The sequence below is a fragment of the Electrona antarctica genome (assembly GCF_951216825.1).
Source record: "Electrona antarctica genome assembly, chromosome: 15".
Classification (NCBI taxonomy): domain Eukaryota; kingdom Metazoa; phylum Chordata; class Actinopteri; order Myctophiformes; family Myctophidae; genus Electrona; species Electrona antarctica.
Window position 1 is genome coordinate 19,982,846 of NC_136796.1, and position 27,056 is coordinate 20,009,901.

The 27,056-nt window shown below is 43.1% G+C and overlaps 3 protein-coding genes across 4 annotated transcripts; 1 reads left to right on the forward strand and 2 right to left on the reverse strand.

Annotated features, from left to right (window-relative positions):
* The first annotated feature begins 508 nt into the window (after positions 1-508).
* Positions 509-5,032, forward strand: chrac1 (chromatin accessibility complex subunit 1). The gene is made up of 3 exons (XM_079521884.1): positions 509-866; positions 1,775-1,901; positions 2,607-5,032. Exons 1-3 carry the CDS (start codon positions 684-686, stop codon positions 2,684-2,686), a joined length of 390 nt encoding a protein of 129 aa, XP_079378010.1. The 5' UTR covers positions 509-683; the 3' UTR covers positions 2,687-5,032.
* Positions 4,025-23,579, reverse strand: LOC306937871 (uncharacterized protein). Of its 2 annotated transcripts, XM_079521881.1 has the most exons (5): positions 23,471-23,579; positions 15,237-15,372; positions 13,677-14,089; positions 13,186-13,353; positions 4,025-6,203 (listed from the first exon to the last, which is right to left on the reverse strand). In XM_079521881.1, exons 3-5 carry the CDS (start codon positions 14,069-14,071, stop codon positions 6,062-6,064), a joined length of 705 nt encoding a protein of 234 aa, XP_079378007.1. In that variant the 5' UTR covers positions 14,072-14,089; positions 15,237-15,372; positions 23,471-23,579; the 3' UTR covers positions 4,025-6,061. The 2 variants fall into 2 exon arrangements, with proteins under 2 accessions (XP_079378007.1, XP_079378008.1); XM_079521882.1 differs by lacking the exon at positions 23,471-23,579 and having other exon boundaries at positions 15,237-15,438.
* Positions 8,019-10,694, reverse strand: LOC306938518 (ubiquitin-protein ligase E3A-like; the record flags this gene model as incomplete). Its single annotated transcript, XM_079522742.1, has 1 exon — positions 8,019-10,694. The coding sequence occupies one exon, from the start codon at positions 10,692-10,694 to the stop codon at positions 8,019-8,021; it is 2,676 nt and encodes an 891-aa protein (XP_079378868.1).
* Positions 23,580-27,056: the final 3,477 nt, after the last annotated feature.

A 27,056-nucleotide genomic window follows, 5' to 3' on the forward strand; every position in this document is an offset into this window, starting at 1 on the left:
CCCCGATTTAGACTCTCGTAGACGTATTTCTCGATTCTGACGTAATCATAATCGATAAATACCGTCGTCTACGTCTACGAGAGTCTAAATCTTAGGCTAGTGTCCACCTGTCCTGTATCCTTGTTTCCATTGTGGTCCTGCTGTGTTAAATTATCCCTTTTTATTTTATTTTTATGTAGGCCTATTTATATTTACCTATCTATTTTAAAATCCATTTGGAAAGTAAATATATAAATACATGAATTGAATTGAATGGAATCGATTTAGGACCACAAAAAAGTCCCCAGAACGTTTTTGTGTGCTTTATTTTTTTTTAGCCCTGTGGTGACCTAGTGTTACTGTACTTCTATGCTGTTAATACATACACCTTTTTAACTAATAAAGTATTCAATCAATCAATAAATCAATCAAAGTAAGTCTTCATCATCTTGACTTTAGTTTATATTATATCCGTCTTCATCCTAAGTGAAATACCACTTTGAAACCAGCGAGGGAACCACTGATCTCTAGCATCCAACCGGGGCCGGAAGAAGTAACAAGTAGTAGAAGGTAGAAGAAGAAGGAGAACCAAAACAATAGAAGAGTAGTTACTAGTCGCATCGGCGTGCTCGTACGGCAGTAGCTCAGCGCAGCAGTGTGTTGTTATTTAAGAAAGAATCAAAAACACAACCTCCTCCTGGCTGATGAAGATGTCTGAGAACGTGTCGCCCTCCAAGGACAAGGAGCAGCATCCCTCCGCGTCCTCCACCTCCTCCAGTAGGCACAGCATTTCTCTGCCCATCTCCAGAGTGAGGCTGATCATGAAGAGCTCTCCTGATGTGTCCAACATCAACCAGGAGGCTCTGTTCCTCACCACCAAGGCCACGGTATGTATGGCTGGCTGGCCGCAGGATATAGATTAGCCTTGGTACTCTAGGGTCCTGGTGCGTTAGCGAGTTCTGAGAACTCACTAGCCCTGCAGACCAGGGTTATAGATATAGAACTGTCAGCGAGATCTACGACGAAAGCAGATTAAGGCCACGCGTTGCGGTGCGACCCACTGCGACGCGTAGATCTGCCCTCGTCGTCGTACGACGGAGATACCAAGCCACAATGCCATCTGTTCCTAAAGTTGCAATAAGCTCCATTGACAGCCCATTCACTCAACAGAAAGGTCCTATCTGATTGTATTAAAACGACGATAAACAAACATATACCCAATTTTGCAGCTGAATTATTATTGTCTCTGTCAAGACTTTGTTTAAATAAAAATGATTTTGAGAAACGTTCCGTCAGTAATCACTCAATAATCTCATGTTTGTGTTTTAAAGCAGTTTGTAAACGGGTGGTGTACGCAGGACGTTGGAGTGATGTAGAAATGACTGCAAAGCATGGCTGCACTGAGTTTAGTTTATTGACAGAATTGAGAGTCATAATAACTCAGTCATTAACAAGACAATGATGGCTTCTGGACAACCGTGGGTCTGACCGACGCAAGGCCGGGCACTGTGACTGCACTCCCTGTGGTGGTGTGGAAAATGTGTGTTGAATTTGAAGTCGTTGGGGCCAACCGTTGGCTAACGGTTTCAGAGTTACGTGGGTTACACATACACACGTACAGAGACTGCATTTATAGATAAGATAGATAACACACACACACACACACACACTTTTATATATGTATATGTAATGGAGCTGGCACAAAAACAAATTGCATCCACTTCTTTACACCTGTTAACCTGTGATGTGACAATGAAGTTGATTCTGATTGTCATCATCGTGGTTGTTTTAACAGGAGCTGTTTGTCCAGCATCTGGCTCTGTCCTCCTTTAACGACGGCTCAGGCAAAGACACAAACTCTCTGGCCTACTGTGACCTGGCCAATTCTGCTGAGGAGAACGACACCTTCCAGTTCCTCACAGGTAACGTTCAGCCCTGCTCTGCTTTGTGACACTCATAATCCCCTGTGTCGCTACTTCGACCTCATGCCACCTGGGCAAAGATACAGATAGGACTGTCACGATTACAAATGTTGTCTGAGGGAGGAAATATTTTCCCGTTTTCTGTTTTGTGAGTTACAATGCAGGCTGTCCCAGCCCTCTTAAACCCCATACGTTGTTGAGCAGAGTCCCTCCGGGCTCTATATTTGTGGCTTTTCTGTTTTTGCTCTACATTACATATCTTTGCTGGAAATTGCTAGCCTCGCAAGCCTGCCTTCATCTGCCTTTGCAATGCATATTGCCCAATGTAGATTTAGTCTGGCCCCTCTCAATTGTGGGAGGACTTCACGGCCAAAATGGTGACGAGCCAACCAGATTTGTCTGGAACCAGGCTATAACCAACCCGGGCCCAGTATGCAAATATGGGGCGGGACATTGCAGAAAAAATCTAACACTGAGAGGGACGAGACTAATATCCACGCAGTGATATTAGTATCGCTACGCAAGACTAGGACATGCCGATCTACGTTGCGAGGCGTTGAATACGGATGCTGGGGTTTAAGTGGTTAATCAAATGTTTTTCAAAAGTTTTAATTTCAAGGACCCCCAAATTGATATTTATCTGTCTCTGTTATGTTTATGAACAACTGCTTGATTTCATTGCACTTTCTTCAATTGAATTTACAGACATCCTCCCGAGGAAGATCTTGGCCAGAGATTACCTGAAGACCTTGGATCAGATGCAGGAGGAGGACACGGACATCTGAAAGCACGCTGGCCATGATTCCGTCACTAAAAATGTCACATGGGTGCGTGCATGTACCCGGAGCAAACGGTGACGAGTGGAAGAGACTCAAGATAGGACAGGTGGCGTTCTAGACTGCACAAAAATGAACGTGATGCAAACGGCAGGACTCTACCAAGGACAGACTTTCTCCTGAAGCGGCCTACATAAACTGGGTCAGTTTATGCTTTGAGCGACTCTAGAAAGTACAAATTATGAAGTGCATTTCCTTTTTTTATATACATGCATTGCTGTTGTAAAATGTAGAACATCTCCAAAAGAAATGTGCAAAAAAAACAAAAAAAACACTGAAATCTTCCAATACATTTTAGAATAGCAGATCTACAAGCTTCCACTGTGCTGCTGCTCTGACACGTTGTGAACTTGTAGATTATGCTATATTAATGGGGCTAAAGTGGTTAATTCATATTTTACTTGTTCCTGTCAAAGTACAATATTTCTGTTTGAGATGTAGTGGAATGAAATGGATGTGCTTAAAGACAAACACTAAGTACAGTAGGCTATTCAAGTAAATGTACTTAGTTACTGTCCACCACTCATTCAGTGTTTTGAGCATCCATACTTCTCAGTCTGCGGCTCACCGACAGCGTCGTCACAAAATGTAAAGAAGGAAGTGAATGTAGTCTCACGCATGGTAACGGGAGCTTAGGCTACTTTACCTTCCCAACCAGTCAACATTTCATGAAGTCGTCTGTGACCGTTCATTCTACGTGACACATTTTGTGGCACATTCTGTCACTGTTGGCATCACTTTGATCGTGTGACGCGTCATTTGACACTTTTCGCAAAGCATAAATCGACCTATAGATAGTACCAAGAGGTTCAAAGAAACGCCACTGCATTCATTTGGCATAGTGACATCTAGCTCTTCCACATTTGGAACGTAACTGGGAATATCGAATATCACAATATTATTTTGGCCAAATACCTCTAGCAATATTCTAACAATATTTTGCGGATGATTATTGGTACTTTCACATATTTACACATTGAGATATTTGATAAATGATACCATAATCAGTAATTCCTCTATAATAACTAAGCGGCTAAAGGCAAATACTAGAACAGCTGGAACAATCATGTAAGTTGTGGAAATTACATCGCTTTATGCAGCCTTAAAGGAAATGATAACACCCATGTCATATCACAGTAGTACAATACCATATCCAAAATGTGAGACAATATCTAGATACAATAAACCATTCCCAGTCTCTTAATGACAACATCAATATAATATAGTCCAAATTTGAGAGATAGTTTACCAAAGATAAAAAAAATAAATTAGTGTAGGCTACAGTACTGTTTCTTTTTTTTAGTAAAGCATGTTTTTATTTTATTTGAGGTGTTTATGCCTGAAGCATTAGGATATCTACTATCTCTAGTGTGTTTTACATGCCTGGCTTGGTTTTATTTTGAAGCAATATGGCTTGTTGTTGGTCTCAACTAATATTCATTATATCCTGGAAAATTGGCATGCTGAGATAGATGATGTCTATGGTAGGCAGGTTTCTGAACTGTCTCCTCTGAGACACAGTGTCGACAGAAATGTTGCCATTTTATAGTGAGCATTTGTGAGGAGAGGAGTGATTAGGCTACAGCTACATGAAGATAAGGTTGACAATGGGTGAAGTGGTCCTTCACGGAAGGTAGGGACTGTTTTCCTGTGCTATCATTCGATGTCATGGACCAACATGAGGACCTAGGAGAAATCCATTCCACACAGATGAAGCAGCAATACCTCAGGTCTTTTACTGCTTTCAGTTTAGCGTGTTTTGGGAATTTTTCAAAATGTCAAACAAAAATAAATAAAAACACAGGTCTGACATCACTGTGTAAGCCAAGGTCAGCCTTCTGCAGATTATCATGTTTTTACCCTGCTGTAGTTTTTTAACAAGATCTGTAGAACTATAGAACGTGGCTAGGGTTTCATGATCCCTGGTGAAAGTGGTTACGCTGTTCTTTTGTTTGTTTTGTTTTTTACTTTTGAAAACCTTGTCTTTAAACCCATGCTGTCATTAATGTTTTACCTTGATCATGCTCACACAATCTGTGAAATTAACAGGATCTTTCTTTGCTTATGCTATTCTTAGTTCTAAATTGCCGTTTGTTGAAGCTTAGCATTGCTGTGTTTTAGTTGACAGTACAGTACTATTTAAATATTACTTTGTAGTATATTTAACTACTCAAGTTACTGTGAGTACCTGCACTGTGTTGGAAAATGCAAACAACCACTGTTCTGAACAGATGTGAATATTTGTAGTGTAAACAAACAAGTCTGGCTGTTTCACAATAAAGACTCAAAACCATGCTATACTGTAGTTTACCTATTTTACACCACAAGCATCTTGTCTTACAGGAAGACTTTGAAGGACTGATGCTTCATCATTCTTGTTAAAGGAGGTGTATGTGATAGTTTTCTCTTGTTGAAATCATGTGTTAAATATCCTAGGTTGAAATCATTGCGAGTGTTTGTCCAGTAACCAAGGCTTTCCCATAACCCGTCTCCAGCTCATTAAACAGAAAATACTTTTTAAGGTTGTGAACTTGGAAGTGATAAAAACCTAAACAAAAAAATAAGCAGACACATTTTAAACATATGTATAGGGTTGACTGCTGAAAATGTATTGTTAGTTTATTAAAGAGCTGTAGAGACAGGGAGACCTGCTACTGAACAAACTATAGCAATTACTATCACAATATAGAGGTTTAAATGTTTTAAAACTACACATTTTAACAATACAAAAAAAATCACCTGCAGCTCCTTTTAGCAAGTGCAGAGTTTTGCTTAACACACCAAAAACATGAATATCATGGTTCAAACCTGGGACTCCTGCATGGGAGACAACATTTGTACCACTCAACCTAGAAATTCCAACTAATTACAACAGGTACTGTCATGGCTGGGGTGATACAGTATTGCACTTATACGCTTGAGGCAGTACTACTTATCAACCAGCAAATGGTCTAGTTGTAATATTAACATACTCGAATCTACCAAACAAATTGGTTAAAATAATGTGTATTTTAAAAATGGGTTCTGGGTTGCATCTTGAATGAATGAGTGTTCTTTTAATGTCCTGAGCATGCATGTATTTGCTAAACTAAACTGCATTAGATAATGTTTGCTAATAATCACCATATTGACTAGAATACACAAGGTGTTTAATTTTGTATTTAATTTAATTTGTTTTTAGCTAAAATAGCCGATATACAAGCCCACAACGTGTTAGCAATAAATACAGAGGGATGTCATGAGATTGGACTTGCTGTGCCTTGCTTGCTCTTTGAAACACTGGGCAGAAAAAACGCTGCTTCCTAGAGCGTCAACAGCACACTGTCAGTGAGGCAGTAGTTTTTGCAGTCGATGTTGCATGGTCAATAAAGACTTCTCCAGGCTGGAGAACTGCTTCTCTAGTAGCTTGAACATGTACTCCCTGTGATCCATAGCGTCCCTTGTGCTGGCAATCTGCTCCTTCATGCTGGAAGTGGAAGAAACATAAAACCATCAATACAATGCTACCGTTAATGGAATTCATGGATTTCATCGATTATGAATAAATAATTGATCATAAATTAATAATAACTTGACGTGGCACCGGCCTACTCAGGAACAATGCAAGTTGTGAATGCATTCCCCAGCTGGTTATGCAATACCTGTTGTACTCCTCCGTTTGTCTGTGTTCCCTTTATGCCCATATATCAGGCAATGGAGATCTCTGCATCACTGCACTCATCTCCCTCACGTCGTCGGGTTTGAAGTGCATTCATTGTAAGATAATCACTTTTTTGGGCATGTTATTACTGTATATGTGTAGAAGGAGGGAGGCCTGCACACTACCACTTGCTGGTTCAAGAGGTTTTATTTAGATGAATAACGAGCAACGTTTCGGTCTTGCGACCTTCCTCAGGCTTGCAAGCCCGAGGAACGTTTCGGTCGGAAAGTATCTACAAACATGTGAGCTTATCGATCTGCTATTTTTATATAGCAGGTGAACAGTATAGGTCTGAAGTGGTTGAACAGATTTTGATGCTATGTTGATTTATTTAGCTAAGGTAGTGCAAATCAAATAGACAATCTACAAATTCAACAACATCACAAGTTCAACTATAATTACATTACATATCACATATAATTGCATTATAAATATTAAACCAATGAAAAATATTAACACTATCTTGTGACTAAATAATACTACATGGGATCTATTCCATTGGAACACATGGTTCTTTTTTCTATTGAAAAAAAAAGCGAGAGACGGTTTTGAATAGAATAGAAATCACCCGACACTAACTATATTGACAACATGTCCATCAAATCAAACATCAGATTACTTCAGTCCCAGAAAAGTGATGCATTCAAATGCATCTCATTATTATAGTTTTGAAATATTCACCATATATACTCAGTATAGGCTACATTATACGTACATTTAGTTTATTTTTTCAGTTGTGTGACTAGTTATAGTTTTACTGACTATAGGAATTGACTACTTGTTTGACTGGGTATTTCCCGCAGGACAGATGCAAACTTTGTTTGCATGCTGCCAGTAGGCTTCAGCTGTTTTTGCATGGTTCACTGTAAAATCCTCAGTGTAAATGTAAGCGGCAACTAGGACACCCGAAGCGGAGAAATGCTTAATTTGCACCACTCAATGCAACATGGGGCCAAGCCACGTCTTTCCATTGACTTTGTATGTAAATACGCTGCACACAAAAAATATTTTCCCCACTATTGTGAACACAACTTGTGAGTTCAGACTGTCTGTTTTGATTCTGTTTTATTTTGTTTATATTTAGTTTTTCTTCCTTTTGTTCTGTTTACGTCCCCCCCTTTCACAAGTCTTTTAGTCAGCTTTTTACATCGGTACGGATAAGGGTGTTGAGGACAAGGTGTGTGGGTGAAGATTTGTGTGGCAGATAACAGATAAGGTTTCTCAACCTCAGGTTCGGGGACCAACCAGGGGTCCAAATGGACACTCACAGGTCTGAAACTCAGAGACCATATGGAACAAAATGAACCTGTAAGGTCCATTTGGTTCCCTTTGCATGCTCTCAGAATTTAATAAGCACTGTGCACAATCCAGTGCAGATTAGGGATCCAGTAGGCCTATACAGTAGTTTATTCAGTGATTCTGAACACCCCCAGTTTGATATGCATTAGGAGGACCACTGACCCCCATTTGACGTTGTTGTCTTGCTCTGGAACCACAATCTACACTTCAAAGTCTGATTTTAACTCAGGGGACTCTCTCAACCCTGGTGGTCCCGGGAGCCGACATTGAGACGGCGCCTCCTCAGAGCATGCCGAACCCTTTGGCGTAGGTGATGGCTTTGAGCAGTCTCTCCCTCAGCTTCTCCTTGCTACAGTACTCGGGCAGCAGCAGCACGTTGTAGCAGGTGTGAGACGTAGGCAACCTGTCCGCGTCGGGACCGTTCTTGGCAAGGGTCATCTTGAGCTTGCCCAGGCCACCCACAGGTGCTCGGTCCGTGCCCGTGGTGAACTGCAGAAACAGTCGCTTCTGCTCCTCGTCGAACGAGTGCAACGTCTCCCAGAACTCCCTGATGACCCGAGAGTCTCTGCTGTAACCGCCGTCGTATAACGTTGTTTCTTCAAGCGCATGGAAGTCCAGGTTCCTGCTCCCGCAAATGAGCTGCTCGATCTCCTCGGGTCTGAACAAGTATTTGAGCGGCGACTCGTTGGTCACCATGTGAAAGCCTTTCCTGAAGGCGTCAAACTGCTTCTCGACGCTCTTGTTCAGGATGTAGTCTGCATACTGGTCCACAAACTCCTTCCTGTTTTCATTTGTGACCGGGATCTTGTCTCCGTTGTCCTTTAAATCGTGTGTGTGCACGTTCCCAAACAGGTCCTTCTGGGTGATCTGGAAGGTGATCATCATGTCGTCCTCGACGCTCCCCTTGTACTCCAACATCTCCTTGAGGCTCTGGTACAGAACCGGGCTGGAGTTGGCGAGGTCGCTGAAAGTGCCCTTCTTGCCCATGAGTTTCCTGTAGACCACCATGGGGAAGTGTACGTCCAGAATGCAGCTGTTGTAGATGGCTAGGCCCAGCACGATGCCAATAAGCGTGAACTGGCCCTCATTCTCAAACGACCACGGGTTGAACCAGAACATCTTGGTGCTCTCGTCGTGAGTGAACATACCAATGTCCGGGTTGAAGATTTCCTCCACCACCAGCTGAAAGAACTCTTTGGACACACCTCCTTCGTCGATGCCTTGCTCTCCTGCAAACTCCACATACAGCTGTTTCTTCAAGGCAGCGGGCTTCCGCGTCGCGATCCTCTCCAGCGTGACCAGGGCGTCGTTGATGATGTGGTCCCTGCGTATTTTGAGCCTCAGGTATGGGTCAAAGTGCTGGTGGCCCTGCACTATGCTGTTGTACGCGCTGGCACGCCGCTCGCTGTGCATGCTGATGCGGTTGTCGAAGTAGAGGCCCTGGTTCTTGGTGACGGCGCTGAGGATGAACGGGCACGTCATGAAGGAGAACTTGTGCGCCTTCTCCACCCTGAAGAAGGTGTAGTCCTCTCTCATGTCCAGCACATCATTGAGGGGCTCGTTGACAAACTCCTCGAAGGGCACGAGTGGGTGCCGGCAGTCGATGGCGCTCACGCCCAGCTCCGCCTCCAGTGGGTCTATGCTGGTCACCCTCTTGTTGCGACGTTCCTCTCCTAGAAGCTGCAGTGTCATCTCGTTGTGGCCCCTGTCCAGCTCGCCACCCAGCATGTTTGCATAATACACCACCTTCAAGCACTTGGTGGCCGCTACCACGCCGTCGTCGTGGTTCACCAGCTGATGTTTGCTGAAGTCGTTGCTGATCACCTTCCAGGTGATGAGGTGCTGGAAGGTCTCTGTCATGCTGCGGATGCGTGCTGCGCCATGGCGCGACCACACACGCGCCAGCTTGGCGAGCGCGGCCGGCGGCAGCCTGCTCATGGCCTTGCAGAACTGCTGTAGGGCGCCACTCTCCAGGTACTCAGGGCTGTGCAGGTTGCTGTTCTCCATCACGATGACGAACAGGTTCAGGTAGTCGGGCACGCGCCAGTACACTTTGTGGTACGCCAGGTCGTACTCCACGTTGGGCGACAGGAACACCAGCGCGTTGAGGAAAGCCGCCTCCACTTTCTCGTTTGACAACACGCGCCCGTAGACCCGCCGCACCGCTTCGATGTCGACTGACACCTCGTCTGGCCCCAGCGTCTGTACGCCATCGCCCACAGAGCTCTCGCTGAGCTGCAACAGGGCAGAGGTTGACGAGGCCTCCTTGGCCATAGCGGAGCAGGCGGGCGCCTCCTTCTCACCCTCATCTACGTCCTTACCCTGCAGAGACTGCAGCTGCGCCTTGGTGTGGGGCTTGGACCTGCGGAAACTCTGCACCAGGCTCTCCGCACTGGAAAACACCCGGCCGATGACCCGGATCAGAGGGGCGTAGTCCTCGTTTTCGCGACACATGTCCAAGAGCTCATACACCTTCTCCTCCGTCAGGTAGGTCACCTCTTTAACATCAGTCTTTATAGAGCACACATCCTTGCCATGGTTCATTTCCTGGCCCATGCCAGATGCCGAGTTGTTTTGGCCGCTGCTCTTTAGGCAGGTAGAGGTGATGGCCTTCATGGACGGGTGGGCGTCACAGAGCTTGGCATTTGTCTTGTAGAGCTCCAGAGCCTTGGCCGCTGCGGTGTTGTTGCCCATGTGGCAGAAGTCCGTCGACGAGGCACACCAGGAGTTGGAGCACGAGCCATTTCCGCAACCCTTGGTTAACTGGCGGTAATATCGCTCTATCAGGTGCTTGGCCGCTGCACGCTTCGTTTGGTTCGCTGCTGGGTTTTCTACTCGGGGCTCCTCATATTCCATGGGGTGTCCGCATGCCGGGGTTGTGTCAGCCTGTGGTGCCGGGGCGGTGCTAGTCTGTGGTGGCACTGCACACTCGCAGTCCTCCTTCTCATCAGGATTCATTATGCGAGACTTTATCTTTATATCCCTCGCAGCTGTCGTGTTATTCTGTCCTGGTGGTTATGAACGCAGGAATCCTCCACAGGCCCAGTTGCAAACCGGAGTAAAATGCAGGATTTGTTCTGATTCTAAAGACACAAAACTTCTATCAAACTTCATTCAAGGCCATTTTACTGCATGCTCATCCCTCCGCTTTCTGCTGTGTAAAGGCATGTGTGTTATGCTTTTTGAGGTATTTAACTTTAATCCTTGTCCAAATTTGGAGTCCTACGTCATAGTTATGTCATAGACGATGACGTCATAATTATAGAGTTGGGGTCCTTTAGGATTTTAACTATCTACAAACTAACAGTAACAAGCTATAGCATTGATAGGCGAGAGAAAGGGGAGGGGTCCGGGGGCTGTGCAGAGAGCACTGAGGGGGAAGGGGCTCAAACCCCAGAAAAGGGCACATGTGTGTGTATAGCGTGCACTGGTTTTGGGGATGGTCTTTTTGTGGGGTCCGTCCCTTGTGCTACTTCATGTCATTGGACAGTAAAATAAGCAATACGTTCTCATTAGTCTGAAACTAAAACTGGTTCACTGGGGATAGGGAGGAACTAATTATATGGTCAGCACACTATAGTATAGGGAGGATTATCACAATGTATCACTGAATATACCTTTAAAAGTATAATTAATTATTAGGCATGTAACGATTCACTCAACTCACGATACGATAAGTATCACGATATTAGGTTCACGATACGATTCTTCACGATATTTTAAACAAAAAATATGTTTTATGCTTTATCACACACAAGCCCTTATTGGCCCCCCACATAAACCCTTATTGGCCCCCAACATAAGCCCTTATTGGCCTCCCACATAAGCTCTTATATATTGCCCCCCCCACATAAGCTCTTATATATTGGCCCCCCACATAAGCCCTTAGTGGCCCCCCACATACGCCCTTACTGGCCTCCCACATAAACCCTTATTGGCCCCCCACATAAGCCATTACTGGCCCCCCACACAAGCCACACATTGGCCCCCCACATGTCCTTATGTGGACCCCCCCCCCCCCTCTGCACGTGCCTGCCGAGTATAGCCTAGACCCCTCTGAGACACCAGTCAACAAAGTACAAAGGGTACAAAGTGGTTACAAAAATACATTTTATATTTATGTAACTTTAGTTTTATATAATAGGGCCTGGCTGCAATTACTCTTGTGATCAACCTTGGTCTCACCCAGGTGTAACAGAAACAAATGGTTTCAGCTGTGTCTGGAAAGATGGTTGTTTTTTTACCGTGCATGACTCCACAGTCCACACAACACACTGATTTAGGATTCAACATTCACTACAATTAAAGTCAGGGGTGGAAACATTCACTACAATTAAAGTCAGGGGTGGAAACTTAGGATTCAACATTCACTACAATTAAAGTCAGGGGTGGAAACTAAGTAACCAAGTATGTTTACTCAAGTCCTGTAAGTAGGCTATAAGCACAATTATTCTGTGCTTTATACTTTTGTTACACTATTTCCATTTTTACTTCATACATTTCCACTACAGTAACAGTAGCCTTACACACTGCACTACACCTCATCACAATAGCTAAAGTATAAAATATGGTTAAAATCCGTGAAAGTTTTAATGGGTTAAGTAAAAAGAAATCAGAAAACATTTTTTCCACCGCCGTAAAAGTAATTTGGTTCCCAGCAGAAGGCAGAAACCCCAAACTGACCTTGGATCAGTGTATTTGGTGAGAAGTGGACCAGTTTTCCTCTAGAATACCCAGTGGGATAGGTTCACAGCAGACGCCAATGAAGTTGACATCACCGGTGAGGAATTTTAACAACGCTGATCCCCCCAAAAAAACATGCCATTTCTGTCCAGTGGAAACCTTCTAAGTTCAAAATCATCCTTTATTATTGTTATTAATTTAAAATTGTGTATTTAAAAATAATATGTTTAGTTTTGTGTGTGTGTGTGTGTGTGTGTGTGTGTGTGTGTGTGTGTGTCTGTGTGTGTGTGTGTGTGTGTGTGTGTGTGTGTGTGTGTGTGTGTGTGTGTGTGTGTGTGTGTGTGTGTGTGTGTGTGTGTGTGTGTGTGTGTGTGTGTTTGGGGGGCGGTTGAATATGGAGATACAAGGTTTATTCCTGACAGCATGCTGCTGGATGGAAACGGTTACTTTTCACACACACACACACAAAACATGTGTTCCAACAGATCCAATGTAGTCATTATTTAGTCACAAGCTCGTTAATGCTTGTCATTAGTTCGATATTTATTTAAAAAAAACACAGACGCCACAATGTCTAAAATATTTCAAACGCAGCAGAAATAGCAGATCTAAACATGACCTTGGGAGCTTTTAAATTGTCTCTTTCTGCTCCTTTTGCATCATGTCATGCAACACGCATTGTCAACTCACTCACACACACACACACACACACACACACACACACACACACGCACTCTCTTTCTGTATGTCTCTCTCTGTGTCTTACCTAGAGAAGGTCCTCTGCTCCAGTCCCTCTCTCCTCTTCTCCTGCAGAGAGATGAAGACCTTGTTGGCGGTGTCCACGGTCTCCTGCACACTGCGGTGGTCCGACAACACCCCCCGCACCTCCTCCCTGGCCTGCTGCTGGTACGACGCTCCCCCCTCCTCCACCCCACTGGAGGTGGGCACAAGTTACAGTATAGTTAGTGTAAAAACCATGGAGTTTGAAGTTACAATGGGTTTGTATAGGAAGGGGGCGGGGCATATCAAATGAATATCAAATATCTAAATATTGAATCGAGCAACTTAAAAACTGTCTGGGGTGTTCACATAAGCCTGAGTAGATGATAAAATGAAATATCCCTTTAAGCACTTAAACCCCAGCATCCGTATTGTGAGGAAAGCTTTCGCAGAAACAGAAGAAACAGAAAAATACACTAGTATAGAGCCCTGAGGGACTCCGGTCAACCATATGTAGGGTTTAAGTGGTTCTATAACCTGGAGGTGGACACTGCCTGCAGGGCGGCTCGGTTCTGGAGAACCAGCAGACGTGACCTCTGGAACTCCTCGGGTCCGGCCGCGCTGTCCCAGCACACTGAGGAGGAGGGGGCCGCGGCGGGCAGCCAGAAGCGCTCCGTGCAGTTGGCCGGCTCTCCTGGGGTCTCCATTATGAAGGGGGGTCCATCGGCCGGGAAGCTGCTGCTGTGGAGAAGGTCTTGGAGCAGGAAGGAACCGGAGCCCCACTCCCCGCCGCCGTCGGCCAAGTCGGGCTCACCCAGCGGCGGGGGTCCCGCAGCCCCCCTGGCGCCCGCTCCCACGCCCGGGGACCACCCTGCCAGCAGGAGGCAGCAGCTCAAGTGGAGCCACGTCCAACTCGCGTCTCCACGGAGCATGGCGACGTTATAAGCAGACTGCAAACACATGGCCTCGGTAAGGAACAATTGTCAACCTTATCTTCATTATATAGGGCTGTCACGATTATGGAATTTTACTTGACAAGTGATTGCAGCTCAAATAATTGCAATTATTAACGATTGAATTGTCATTGAAAATTGGAACATTTCTGTTTGGCTTTCAGGCACACTGGGCATATATGACAAATAATCTATTTATTATTATTATAATAATCATAATCATTTAATACATACATACATATAGGCCTACTTTATATGAATAGTGGTTTTGAGCTTGTAGGTCTGCCTAGTATTTGTTCTACTGCATGTGGTATTGTGACTTTTAAATTAAGAGTATAGGCTACATATTCCAGCACTGAGCTTCTACAGAATGTTTCAAACTTTCCACAACTGCAATTTAATTTGACTTTGTAACCCCCCCAACACACACACACACGCACGCACGCGCACACACACACACAGATGCAGACACACACGCACGCACCCACCCACAGACAGACACACACACACATACACACCTCCACTCTTTTTATGAGTTTGTTTGGATACCAAGGTGACGTAAAGCTCTGGCAGGCATCTGGAACAGCGTTCACTCAGTTCAGTTCTTTTCCACAAGTCTGGCTGGTGTTGGCTTGCAACACTTTTTTTCTCTCTCTCTCTCTGGGTTTTGATCGTAATGCAATCTTGAACTTGAATGCAACCACCCGTGACAATAACAGAAATATATAAAAATACACTTGTGAGGAACAGATTTGAGATTTGTAAAAAGAGAATTATAATAATAAACTTTGGATCATATTGTCCAATGAAAAGTATAGCTTCACAGTAAAATCCTTAAGTTTTAGCCTTATTTAGGCATTTAACTAGGAGTGTAACCTGAGAAATGCATGGTCCATTTGGTTGCACATGTGTGCATTCTCAGAGTTAAATGAAAGGTGCAGTAAATGGTGTTTATTTTCAAATAAAGTGTTAAATAGCTCTAGATTGTGAGTTTGCTACAGAGTGTGATCAGTAGCAGGGGTCTCTCTGACTCCAGCTCTTAGTAAACTGCAGGTCAGGAGAAAACAATGTTATCCAATTATAATAAAAACCATCTCTATTCATTCAGTAGATTATGTGTAATACAATATGAACTGTCTCTTACCTTAGCGTTAGACAGATATAAGTCCCAGACTCCCAGTCAGTCAGTCAGTCAGTAAGGCAGCGTGTGGAAGCCTCGGAGCTGCCTCAGAGTCAGCTCAATTTATCGGAAACAATGACTCGCCGAGGCTCAATGCAATCTGGAACACATTTGGTTTAACCTGCTGCTTTAGCGACATACCTCCACTAGATGTCGCCCCACAACGTGCCCAGTGCCACACATCACAAAAACGCTGTTAAACATAACATCACATTACAATATATAGTGTGACCGTGTGACGGTCTGACGGATTAGACTAGAGCAGGCAGGCAGACTCAATTGATTCATTGATGTTTAATAAAACATTGTAATGCTGGAGGAAAATCCCCCTCAAAGTCCTTTTGTCACATGTATTTGTATTGAGGATTATTTGGATTATAGGTGTAAATTAAAACTTCTAAACCAATGTATAGGGCTGTGTAATTAAAACTCATCAATAGTGCTTTATAACAATCTCAATGCATTCTTTAGTGACTTATAATAAGGTCAAGTATTTTAATACTTTATAAGTTCTGGATAGGCCTACTCATCACATTGTTGACAATTAAGGATCACGACACAGAGTATAATTATAATCATCGTAATACATTCATTGTTATAATGCATTAGCCTATAGGCTATTTGATTATAAAGCACTATGGTCATTGTGTGCGTTAAAGTAATCTACATTGCTGAATGTGTAAATTCTTGTTCCTGCATAAATTGAGTGCTATATAGGCCTAGGCCTATTTTACTTGGATTAAATTCACACGTTTTCACGTAGTGTGTAGCCTACGTGTGTGTACGTCTGTAATCCACATTCAAATTTGACACACACGTTCCACACCATCACAGGGAGTGCAGTGCCCGGCCTTGAGTCGATCGATTGTCCAGAACCGCCAGAAAATGCTCTGGTCAGGCTCTGCCAGTGGACCTAATGAGCCTAAAGTCCCTGCACCTGTCCAATTTCCAGGCTCTGCCTGAGCCAATTGATTGCCGTGGCATGTCAATTAATCTTCTTTTCGTTTACCACTGCACACGCCCTTTCCACAACCCCCATCATAGGGATCTCCATATATGGGCATAAAAGGTACAGGCAGACTGACAGATAAGAGAGTTCCATATGGGCACAAAAGGGACGCAGACAGACAGATGGTTAAAACGGGTGCTATGACAAATGATAATAAATAATTACTTCACAAGAAAAATACCAAAGCTTTCAAAATTATCTTAGATCCACTGTATTGGACCTTGGCCTTGTGGTTTAGTGTCCGCCCTGAAACTGGGAGATGGGGGTACGATCCCTGGCCGGGTCATACCAAAGACTGTAAAAATGGGACCCAATGCCTCCCTGCTTGGCACTCAGCATCAATGGGTTGGAATGGGGGTCAAATCAACTCACCGCTCCAATAGATGGGTCAAATGCAGAGAACAAATTTCACTGCGGTAACGTGTGTGACTAATCGTACGACTTTGACTTTGTATTGAGTTCAGAGATCCAAAACATTTTATTAAACACTTCACATTCTCACGTCACATTCCCTACTTGTGGGCTTGTATATCTGCTATACCAGATTCATGTTGAAGATGGAAAGGCTGCTTTCTTAGTTTCTTTGCTACAGTAATCTTATACTATAGGACAGCTAGTGGTTTTCAACCAGTGGTCCTTGAGGGGGTTCCAGGTGGTCCCCAGCTAAATGATGGAGAGTTGGTAACCAAATGGACTCTTTTAGATTTTAACTCTTGAGAGTGTAAAATGAAACCAAATTGGTTTCATTTTATGCTCTCAAGAGTTAAATTATTGTTAAACATTTGCATTACTTAATTTACAAGACATCTACACAATTACAGAATGTAGAAGAATTATTTTGATCAACGTTTGCCTGTTGTCTCCTATGGTACCAACATCAATACTGCTTGGAATTGTGGACACAAGTCTTGGCTGGGTCTGAGAGGCTGAATCTCGTCAAATGGTGGTCCGTGGCTCAAATACCAAATAAATAATGGACATTATGGACCTTGAAATGAAAATGGTTGAAACCACTGCTATTGATGATATTCACCTTACCAGCAAGGTGGTAACTAGGTGCAACTTCCCATAGACAGCCCATTAACTGAAAAGTCCTATCTAATTGTATAAACGACGTCAAATTCACCAACATTGCAGCTGTACGGAAAGCTTGAATTATCCTCTTTCAATCTATAAAGTTTTTGTTTCATAAAAATCCACCGTAGACATGTTATGAGGTAGCCTACTTCCTTTAAAGACATTGGGCCTCATGCGCCAACCGTTCTTAAGAAGTTCTTAAGAGGAAATTTGTTCTTAGACCCACTTAGGAAGTTTTTAAGAAGGTTTTGGGATCCCTCAATCTTTTCTTAGCTGTGATTTGTTCGTAGGTAAGAACAGAATCTACGCACACTGTGGAGCACTCTTAGGTTGCCTTTTTCGTTCTTAAGTGCAATCTGAAAACATAAAGGAAAAACAGCGCCATCTGCATGATGCTCAAAGTTTGGTCTGAGGACCTCAAGGGGTCCTTGAGGAAGTTCCAGGCAGTCCACAGCAAAATATGGAACATTTACCACTTTAATCCCATTTTATACTTTGAAAATAGCCAATCTACAAGCTCACAAACGCGTCCCATTACTGCCCATTTTGAGCTTGTAGATCGGCTATTTTCAAAACATTTTGATAAATCTTCAAAACATTTCCCTAGCAGAAAATATTTTCATATGGGGGTCTGCAGAATGCACGTCAATTTGGGGGTCCTTGACATGAAAATGTTTGAGAACCACTGGTTTAGAGTTCACAACCCAACCCAACGCACCATACCCACCACATAACCCCCACCCCATGCACCCACCATACATTCATGATTATTGAAAATATTGAAATATTGAAATTTTCTGTTCACTTCAGTACCTCCACAGTATTATTGGAGTCTGGTGTTCCACCATATTTAGACTTTAGTTTAGGTATTCTTGACTTCACTCAACTTTATTTCTATGTGTGAGGTCCTGTGATTTCTGTGTGCTGCAATCACACACAGGTGTGACTGCAGGCAAGGCCATGGAGTCATGCAAAACCACACCCACCTGGGTGAACACAGGTAGGAAAGTGAATTCCCAATGCCTTATATGGGATTGGTGGGGCGGTTCCCTATGGTAATTAGGATGTTAATTAGGATATGTGGGGCGTCTACCTATGATCATTTGAATGAACTGGCACACCCCTTCAAGTTACGAGGATTTGGATTCATCATCATAAGAACATGCTTGATAGATCTGGTAGATCTGCTATTTTGGGTATATTTGTGGACTGATGTCAATATGTTTCCTTTTGGCCCAGACCGTGTTCATCTTGCCCTTTGACCATCGGTTTTATCATCAGCCTACGGCCTGTTTACTCTGGGTTGTTCTCCTTATCCTATTTATGTCATGTCATCCATGTTTATGGCCAAAATATGTTTTCATCTGTCCCATTTAATATCTTGTTGACTCCTTATTCGGTCTCCATACTGTCTGGCCCCAGTCAAGTTAAGTCGCATACTGAGAGGTCTATTTTGATTTGAGACTACATGCATTTGACCTTGGTGCCCAGTGAGAAAGTAGATAGGAGTATTTCTCTCTGTCTCTGCTAGCAGGGAAAGAATGTTATCTTCAGGTTGCCATAGCAACGCCAGCCTCTGTGCTTTCCCGGACTATGGACATCAATGTCGGAACGAAGGAAGCTGTCCCGATATCAGTCCCATCATCTATGTGCTGGTCCAATGAGCGTTCGACACCTAGTGCCAGCGTGTCCTAGTGGAAATTAACTGTGTGTTCAGCCAATGAAATGTGTATCAACAATTGTATTCTACAGTATGAATGCCTGGCACATGATTGTGTCCGGCAGAGAGAGAACCCTGTGCCGTTTGTCGCACAGGGTGAGAGTTTTTTGTAATTTGGCTGTCTGTGGATCTGTTCTGTCTCTCTGATCTGAAAATGAATAGAACTAAACCATAATCTGCTGACTGGACAATCCTTCTTCCTGGTGGTTTCATCTTTTTATTGGGTACAAGGTATTTTTCTAAAAGAGTATTTCCTGCTTAAAGTAATCCTGCTAATTGTTAACTTGGTCATAGGCTCTCTGCCTAGTTGTGGTGCTGAGTAATTCTCAGTACTTTTGTTTTAGCCCTGTGTAGCTCAGTAATTCAGTATAATACAGTCCTTTTATATCCTGGGAATCATTAATTGTCCCTATGGCATTTTATATGCAACAAATGGGTTTTATCTAATTATAAATCCATCAATGCTTACGAACAATTCTGCCTACTTAAGAACGTTTCATGAATCTGACTGGACTTCTCTTAGGAATTCACTTAGGAAGAAATGTAAGAGGAAAAGTTAGGAACTTATTGGCGCATGAGGCCCATTGGGCCTCATGCGCCAACCGTTCTTAAGAAGTTCTTAAGAGGAAATTTGTTCTTAGACCCACTTAGGAAGTTTTTAAGAAGGTTTTGGGATCCCTCAATCTTTTCTTAGCTGTGATTTGTTCGTAGGTAAGAACAGAATCTACGCACACTGTGGAGCACTCTTAGGGTGCCTTTTTCGTTCTTAAGTGCAATCTGAAAACATAAAGGGAAAACAGCGCCATCTGCATGATGCTCAAAGTTTGGTCTGAGGACCTCAAGGGGTCCTTGAGGAAGTTCCAGGCAGTCCACAGCAAAATATGGAATATTTTACCACTTTAATCCCATTTTATACTTTGAAAATAGCCAATATACAAGCTCACAAACGCGTCCCATTACTGCCCATTTTGAGCTTGTAGATCGGCTATTTTCAAAACATTTTGATAAATCTTCAAAACATTACCCTAGCAGAAAATATTTTCATATGGGGGTCTGCAGAATGCATGTCAATTTGGGGGTCCTTGACATGAAAATGTTTGAGAACCACTGGTTTAGAGTTCACAACCCAACCCAAACAAACGCACCATACCCACCACATACCCCCCCCCCCCAGTTGACTATTGTGAGATAAATAATAAAATACATTCATGAATATTGAAAATATTAAAATATTGAAATATTGAAAATGTGAAAATTTCTGTTCACTTCAGTACCTCCACAGTATTATTGATTTTTAATGTTTGGAGTCTGGTGTTCCACCATATTTAGACTTTAGTTTAGGTATTCTTGACTTCACTCAACTTTATTTCTATGTGTGAGGTCCTGTGAGCTGCAATCACACACAGGTGTGACTGCAGGCAAGGCCATGGAGTCATGCAAAACCACACCCACCTGGGTGAACACAGGTAGGAAAGTGAATATCCCAATGCCTTATATGGGATTGGTGGGGCGGTTCCCTATGGTAATTAGGATGCTAATTAGGATATGTGGGGCGTCTACCTATGATCATTTGAATGAACTGGCACACCCCTTCAAGTTACGAGGATTTGGATTCATCATCATAAGAACATGCTTACGAACAATTCTGCCTACTTAAGAACGTTTCATGAATCTGACTGGACTTCTCTTAGGAATTCACTTAGGAAGAAATGTAAGAGGAAAAGTTAGGAACTTATTGGTGCATGAGGCCCATTGGGCCTCATGCGCCAACCGTTCTTAAGAAGTTCTTAAGAGGAAATTTGTTCTTAGACCCACTTAGGAGGTTTTTAAGAAGGTTTTGGGATCCTTCAATCTTTTCTTAGCTGTGATTTGTTCGTAGGTAAGAACAGAATCTACGCACACTGTGGAGCACTCTTAGGGTGCCTTTTTCGTTCTTAAGTGCAATCTGAAAACATAAAGGGAAAACAGTGCCATCTGCATGATGCTCAAAGTTTGGTCTGAGGACCTCAAAGGGTCCTTGAGGAAGTTACAGGCAGTCCACAGCAAAATATGGAATATTTTACCACTTTAATCCCATTTTATACTTTGAAAATAGCCAATCTACAAGCTCACAAACGCGTCCCATTACTGCCCATTTTGAGCTTGTAGATCGACTATTTTCAAAATATTTTGATAAATCTTCAAAACATTACCCTAGCAGAAAATATTTTCATATGGGGGTCTGCAGAATGCATGTCAATTTGGGGGTCCTTGACATGAAAATGTTTGAGAACCACTGGTTTAGAGTTCACAACCCAACCCAAACAAACGCACCATACCCACCACATAACCCCCCCCCCCAGTTGACTATTGTGAGATAAATAATAAAATACATTCATGAATATTGGAAATATTAAAATATTGAAATATTGAAAATGTGAAAATGTCTGTTCACTTCAGTACCTCCACAGTATTATTGATTTTTAATGTTTGGAGTCTGGTGTTCCACCATATTTAGACTTTAGTTTAGGTATTCTTGACTTCACTCAACTTTATTTCTATGTGTGAGGTCCTGTGAGCTGCAATCACACACAGGTGTGACTGCAGGCAAGGCCATGGAGTCATGCAAAACTACACCCACCTGGGTGAACACATAAGGAAAGTGAATTCCCAATGCCTTATATGGGATTGATGGGGCGGTTCCCTATGGTAATTAGGATGCTAATTAGGATATGTGGGGCGTCTACCTATGATAATTTGAATGAACTGGCACACCCCTTCAAGTTACGAGGATTTGGATTCATCATCATAAGTACATGCTTACGAACAATTCTGCCTACTTAAGAACGTTTCATGAATCTGACTGGACTTCTCTTAGGAATTCACTTAGGAAGAAATGTAAGAGGAAAAGTTAGGAACTTATTGGCGCATGAGGCCCATTCCTTGCAGGTGATGTTTTTCTAAGTATAGAGGGTATGAAATTAAATTAAATTAAATGATTACTATATTTACCCAGGGTATCTGGGCTAAGCTCAAGAACTTGTTTCCAGCCAGGCCCTGCTCATAGAACATTTCATCGTAGTGGTTCAATGCCTTGTTCATCATCATCAAACCAGAAAGTTATGCAGGAACTACTGGGCCTCATGCGCCAATAAGTTCCTAACTTTTCCTCTTACATTTCTTCCTAAGTGAATTCCTAAGAGAAGTCCAGTCAGATTCATGAAACGTTCTTAAGTAGGCAGAATTGTTCGTAAGCATGTTCTTATGATGATGAATCCAAATCCTCGTAACTTGAAGGGGTGTGCCAGTTCATTCAAATGATCATAGGTAGACGCCCCACATATCCTAATTAACATCCTAATTACCATAGGGAACCGCCCCACCAATCCCATATAAGGCATTGGGAATTCACTTTCCTACCTGCGTTCACCCAGGTGGGTGTGGTTTTGCATGACTCCATGGCCTTGCCTGCAGTCACACCTGTGTGTGATTGCAGCACACAGAAATCACAGGACCTCACACATAGAAATAAAGTTGAGTGAAGTCAAGAATACCTAAACTAAAGTCTAAATATGGTGGAACACCAGACTCCAATAATACTGTGGAGGTACTGAAGTGAACAGAAAATTTCAATATTTCAATATCTCAATATTTTCAATAATCATGAATGTATTTCATTATTTATCTCACAATAGTCAACTTGGGGGGGGGGGGGGGGCGGGGGGGTGATCGTGGGTGCATGGGGTGGGGGTTATGTGGTGGGTATGGTGCGTTGGGTTGGGTTGTGAACTCTAAACCAGTGGTTCTCAAACATTTTCATGTCAAGGACCCCCAAATTGACATGCATTCTGCAGACCCCCATATGAAAATATTTTCTGCTAGGGAAATGTTTTGAAGATTTATCAAAATGTTTCGAAAATAGCCGATCTACAAGCTCAAAATGGGCAGTAATGCGACGCGTTTGTGAGCTTGTAGATTGGCTATTTTCAAAGTATAAAATGGGATTAAAGTGGTAAATGTTCCATATTTTGCTGTGGACTGCCTGGAACTTCCTCAAGGACCCCTTGAGGTCCTCAGACCAAACTTTGAGCATCATGCAGATGGCGCTGTTTTTCCTTTATGTTTTCAGATTGCACTTAAGAACGAAAAAGGCACCCTAAGAGTGCTCCACAGTGTGCGTAGATTCTGTTCTTACCTACGAACAAATCACAGCTAAGAAAAGATTGAGGGATCCCAAAACCTTCTTAAAAACTTCCTAAGTGGGTCTAAGAACAAATTTCCTCTTAAGAACTTCTTAAGAACGGTTGGCGCATGAGGCCCACTGAGTGGCAAAAAACTACTTTCTGGCTTTGACAGCCCATACATCCACACAGAAAAGTCATATCTGATTGCATTAAACAATGTTAAACTCACTTTGCCTGTTGCTTTGCCACTCGATTTGCCACTCGATGTGCCATTCACTTTAAGCATGCGCATACGCTCTATTGAAGTTTGGAAGCACTCGTTTTTAGTACAGTCAGCAACCTCCTGCATGTGCAAATTCAAAACAGGTGGTACGCATGGGCTGTTGAGTGATACCCAACGAGCACTCCCAAACTCTGACACTTCGAAAAAGATAACCTGCACACAATTTCTGACAGGAAGTAGGCAGCTCATTATGCCTACGGACTACGGTAGATTTTTATGAAACAAAAACTTTACAGATTGAAAGAGGATAATTCAAGCTTTCTGTACAGCTTCAATGTTGGTGAGTTTGACGTTGTTTAATACAATTAGTTAGGACTTTTCTGTTTGGATGAATGGGCTGTGTATGGGAAGTTGTTACTTACTGCTGCCATGTCATGGTTTTATTTTTCTGTATTTGTCCTTTTGGGGGCGCTCTAAGTGTATTCTATGTTGCGTCTGTGCGTAATTAAGCTTGTTGATTACACCTGTTGTGAGTGAGAGAAGGGCAGAGAAGTCTCATTACATTGAAGGAGAGTGCACTGTGCAGATCACTGAGAGTGAGCAGAAGTCAAGTAAAGTGAACTATAAGATGTAAAGCAGAAGAAAGTAAATTGAACTACAATAAATAAAGTAGGCCTAAAGTAAAATAGAGAAAAGAGAAAACAAAAAGATTTTTCAAGCTTCCAAGTCCCCCCCCACCCCACCCCACCCATTCATGTGCAAGCAGGCAAAGTGGTCAGTATTGTTTTGTTTGTGAATCTTATTGTGAAGGTTGTGTATTATGTGAATGTAACTGTATGAACGTCCAAGTTAATGTTTTTGTTTTTTGTATGTCAGTTCTATGGTGTTTTACAGCAATGGTGTTTACATCATGGTGTTAATAAACAGCAGTAAAAAAAGAACTCTGAGTCTCGTGCGATGGATGGGCGGCATATGCACCTTACAGCACAAGACAAACAACCTTCCACATTGCACCACATGAGGGCAGCAGATTTCTTTTTGTAAGCATTCACCATGAATGTGTCAAATTCAGCCATAAATATTAATCATTGTTAGTGTGTAGTTAAGTTAAATACCTACATCATTTGCAAAACCACGTCATTTATAGGCCTACAAAGATGTGTGAGAGAATCTGCACTTTCTTTTGAACTGTCATAAGATTAAAGATGCAAGACGTTTTATTCGTCACACGACCTGACGACCATATGTACAGTGAAGTGTTGATCCACAATGTCCATCATTTACAGTAAAATGAAAATATGAATATATAATTATTAGTTATTTATATAAATACATATATGTAAGTGGATATATAGTTGTTATAATACAATTAAGATACAAAATGAATACATAAATAACACGTTTGTAAGTATAAACCTGATACATGTGCAAAAACAGCATTAATATGCAAAGACACTGATGTAGACACTGACCATAGCATATTGTTGCTGTTAGGTGTATGTCCGAAACTACTTTTCAGGAAATCGAAGGTTCCAGGCCCACATGAACGCACCCAGGGTGCCGGCCCGGTTCCGGCGAGCCGCCCGCGTCCGAAACGGTTGAGAAATGACAGAGTTACCGTGTGGGGGTTCCTCTACTGTACCCTCTACTGTACTGTACTGTAACTATACTGTACTGGCACACCCGAAATCACCATACAGTTAGTATGTGCGTGTGTGTGTGTTTGTGTGTCTGTTAGGTTGCGCACAGGTGGAGAAAAACAACCATGCTGTTTTCGTGCTCAGACTCACCCAGCAGCCAGCCACCCACCCACACACATAGCTCCGTAAGGGAGTGGTTGCACCACTCAAAAATGGATGAATATGTTAGCAACCGAGTGATCCACATAGATATAAATTGTATTAATAATATGCATTATGTGTCTTGCTGTTAAACTCAGCTTGTAGTCAGAGCCAGCAATACAGTTCACTGACACATCAGTCACCTGACATAGCTAAGTCAATGAAGTGACACACTGGAAATAACTTCCCCTCCCTCCCCCTCTCTCTCTCTCTCTCCCCCCCCTCTCTCTCTCTCTCTCTCTCTCTCTCTCTTACACTCATGTGTGTTTGTCTGTCTATATGTCTCTCTCCCTCCCTTTCTCATTTTCTGTCTCTGTTTCTCTCTCGCACACTTCTTTGTCTCTTACACACACACACACACACACACACACACACACACACACACACACAGAGAGAGACCCCATGTTCCCCATACTGCCAACATCACTCTTACTGTCAGGGAAGTTATATGTTCAAAATGCCATGTAGGCTATTACCGGTATGTATTTGTTAAACTTTGATATAAAAGCAGCATGGCATGTTGCAATATGACATTCTGTGACAATGTGTCATATTATTACTTGCGCAAGCAGAGCGCGCAAGTACTGCCGACTTTAGCCCTGGTCCAGTGCTTACAGCGAGTCTCTCTCGGACGCCCTGTGGAAGTCCCTTCCGCAGCCCTCTAGCGATTTTCTCACTCCCGTGCGAGTGTTTACAATTCCCAGCAAATAAACAAAACGACGTAACAAAGCCTGCTAGACCTTGGTAAAAGTCTATTCTCGGAGCTGGGAAGCGTCTCAGGTCCCCAGCTTCTCTCTAAAATGCACTATTTTAATCATTAAATAAAATGAATCCAACCAGATCGGCGCAGGCAAAACCCGGAAATGCCGTAGTAGAAGAAATGACTGCCCGGTAAATTCTGGGTACATTGCGTTATTAAAATGGCACAAAGTGCATTTTAGGCTGCGGAAGGGACTTCCACAGGGCGTCAGAGAGAGACTCGCTGTAAGCACTGGACCAGGGCTATGCCGACTTATACAAACATACTCTTATAGGGGATTCACAATTTCACATTGAGACGGACTGAGTCCGTTTCATTCGAACCGTTTCCGAATACGATTGCCTTTTCCCCGCTGGCCATGATTCACATTGCCCGAGATTCAACAGCGCACCCGGGTACACTTGCATAACACACTTTGGTGGCGGTGTGCTTGATGGCTGGCGCGCACGGACACTGACCATCAACTCTTGTCTCCAATAAATCCAGACACTGCATTGCATTGCCTCTTTGGCTCTTTGCCGTTATACTACTTCACTGTCAGCCTGCCTGCTATTCACTGTGTCAGTCAGTTCTGTGCTCCAGTGTCGTGTTTGATTAGTTTGCTATGGATTCTACTTTAGCATAATTATTTTTGTTTAGCTCGGCCCGAGACTATAGGCCAAGCAAAGCCCAAGAGCCACATGTAGTCCGCAGAATAAGATCAGCACGTACTGCGCGTATACGCAGATTCAACAGGAGGCGGGCGGCGTTGAGAAATGCGCTGGTGTTACGTGTCGTGCAGCGTCTGTGTGGTTTTTTTTGTTGACGCTTGGCTTGTCGACTAGAGATTATGTCACGTTCTTAAAAACAACAGTCCACTTCCTTCTTTAGGTATGCATGCATTCACATTGGAACGATCCGTATCTAATACATCTAATACACTTCAGCGGTCCAGAGACCCACCCCCCATGCGGTCCCGGGGATGGTTGGGCGATATGGACGGTATGGCGCA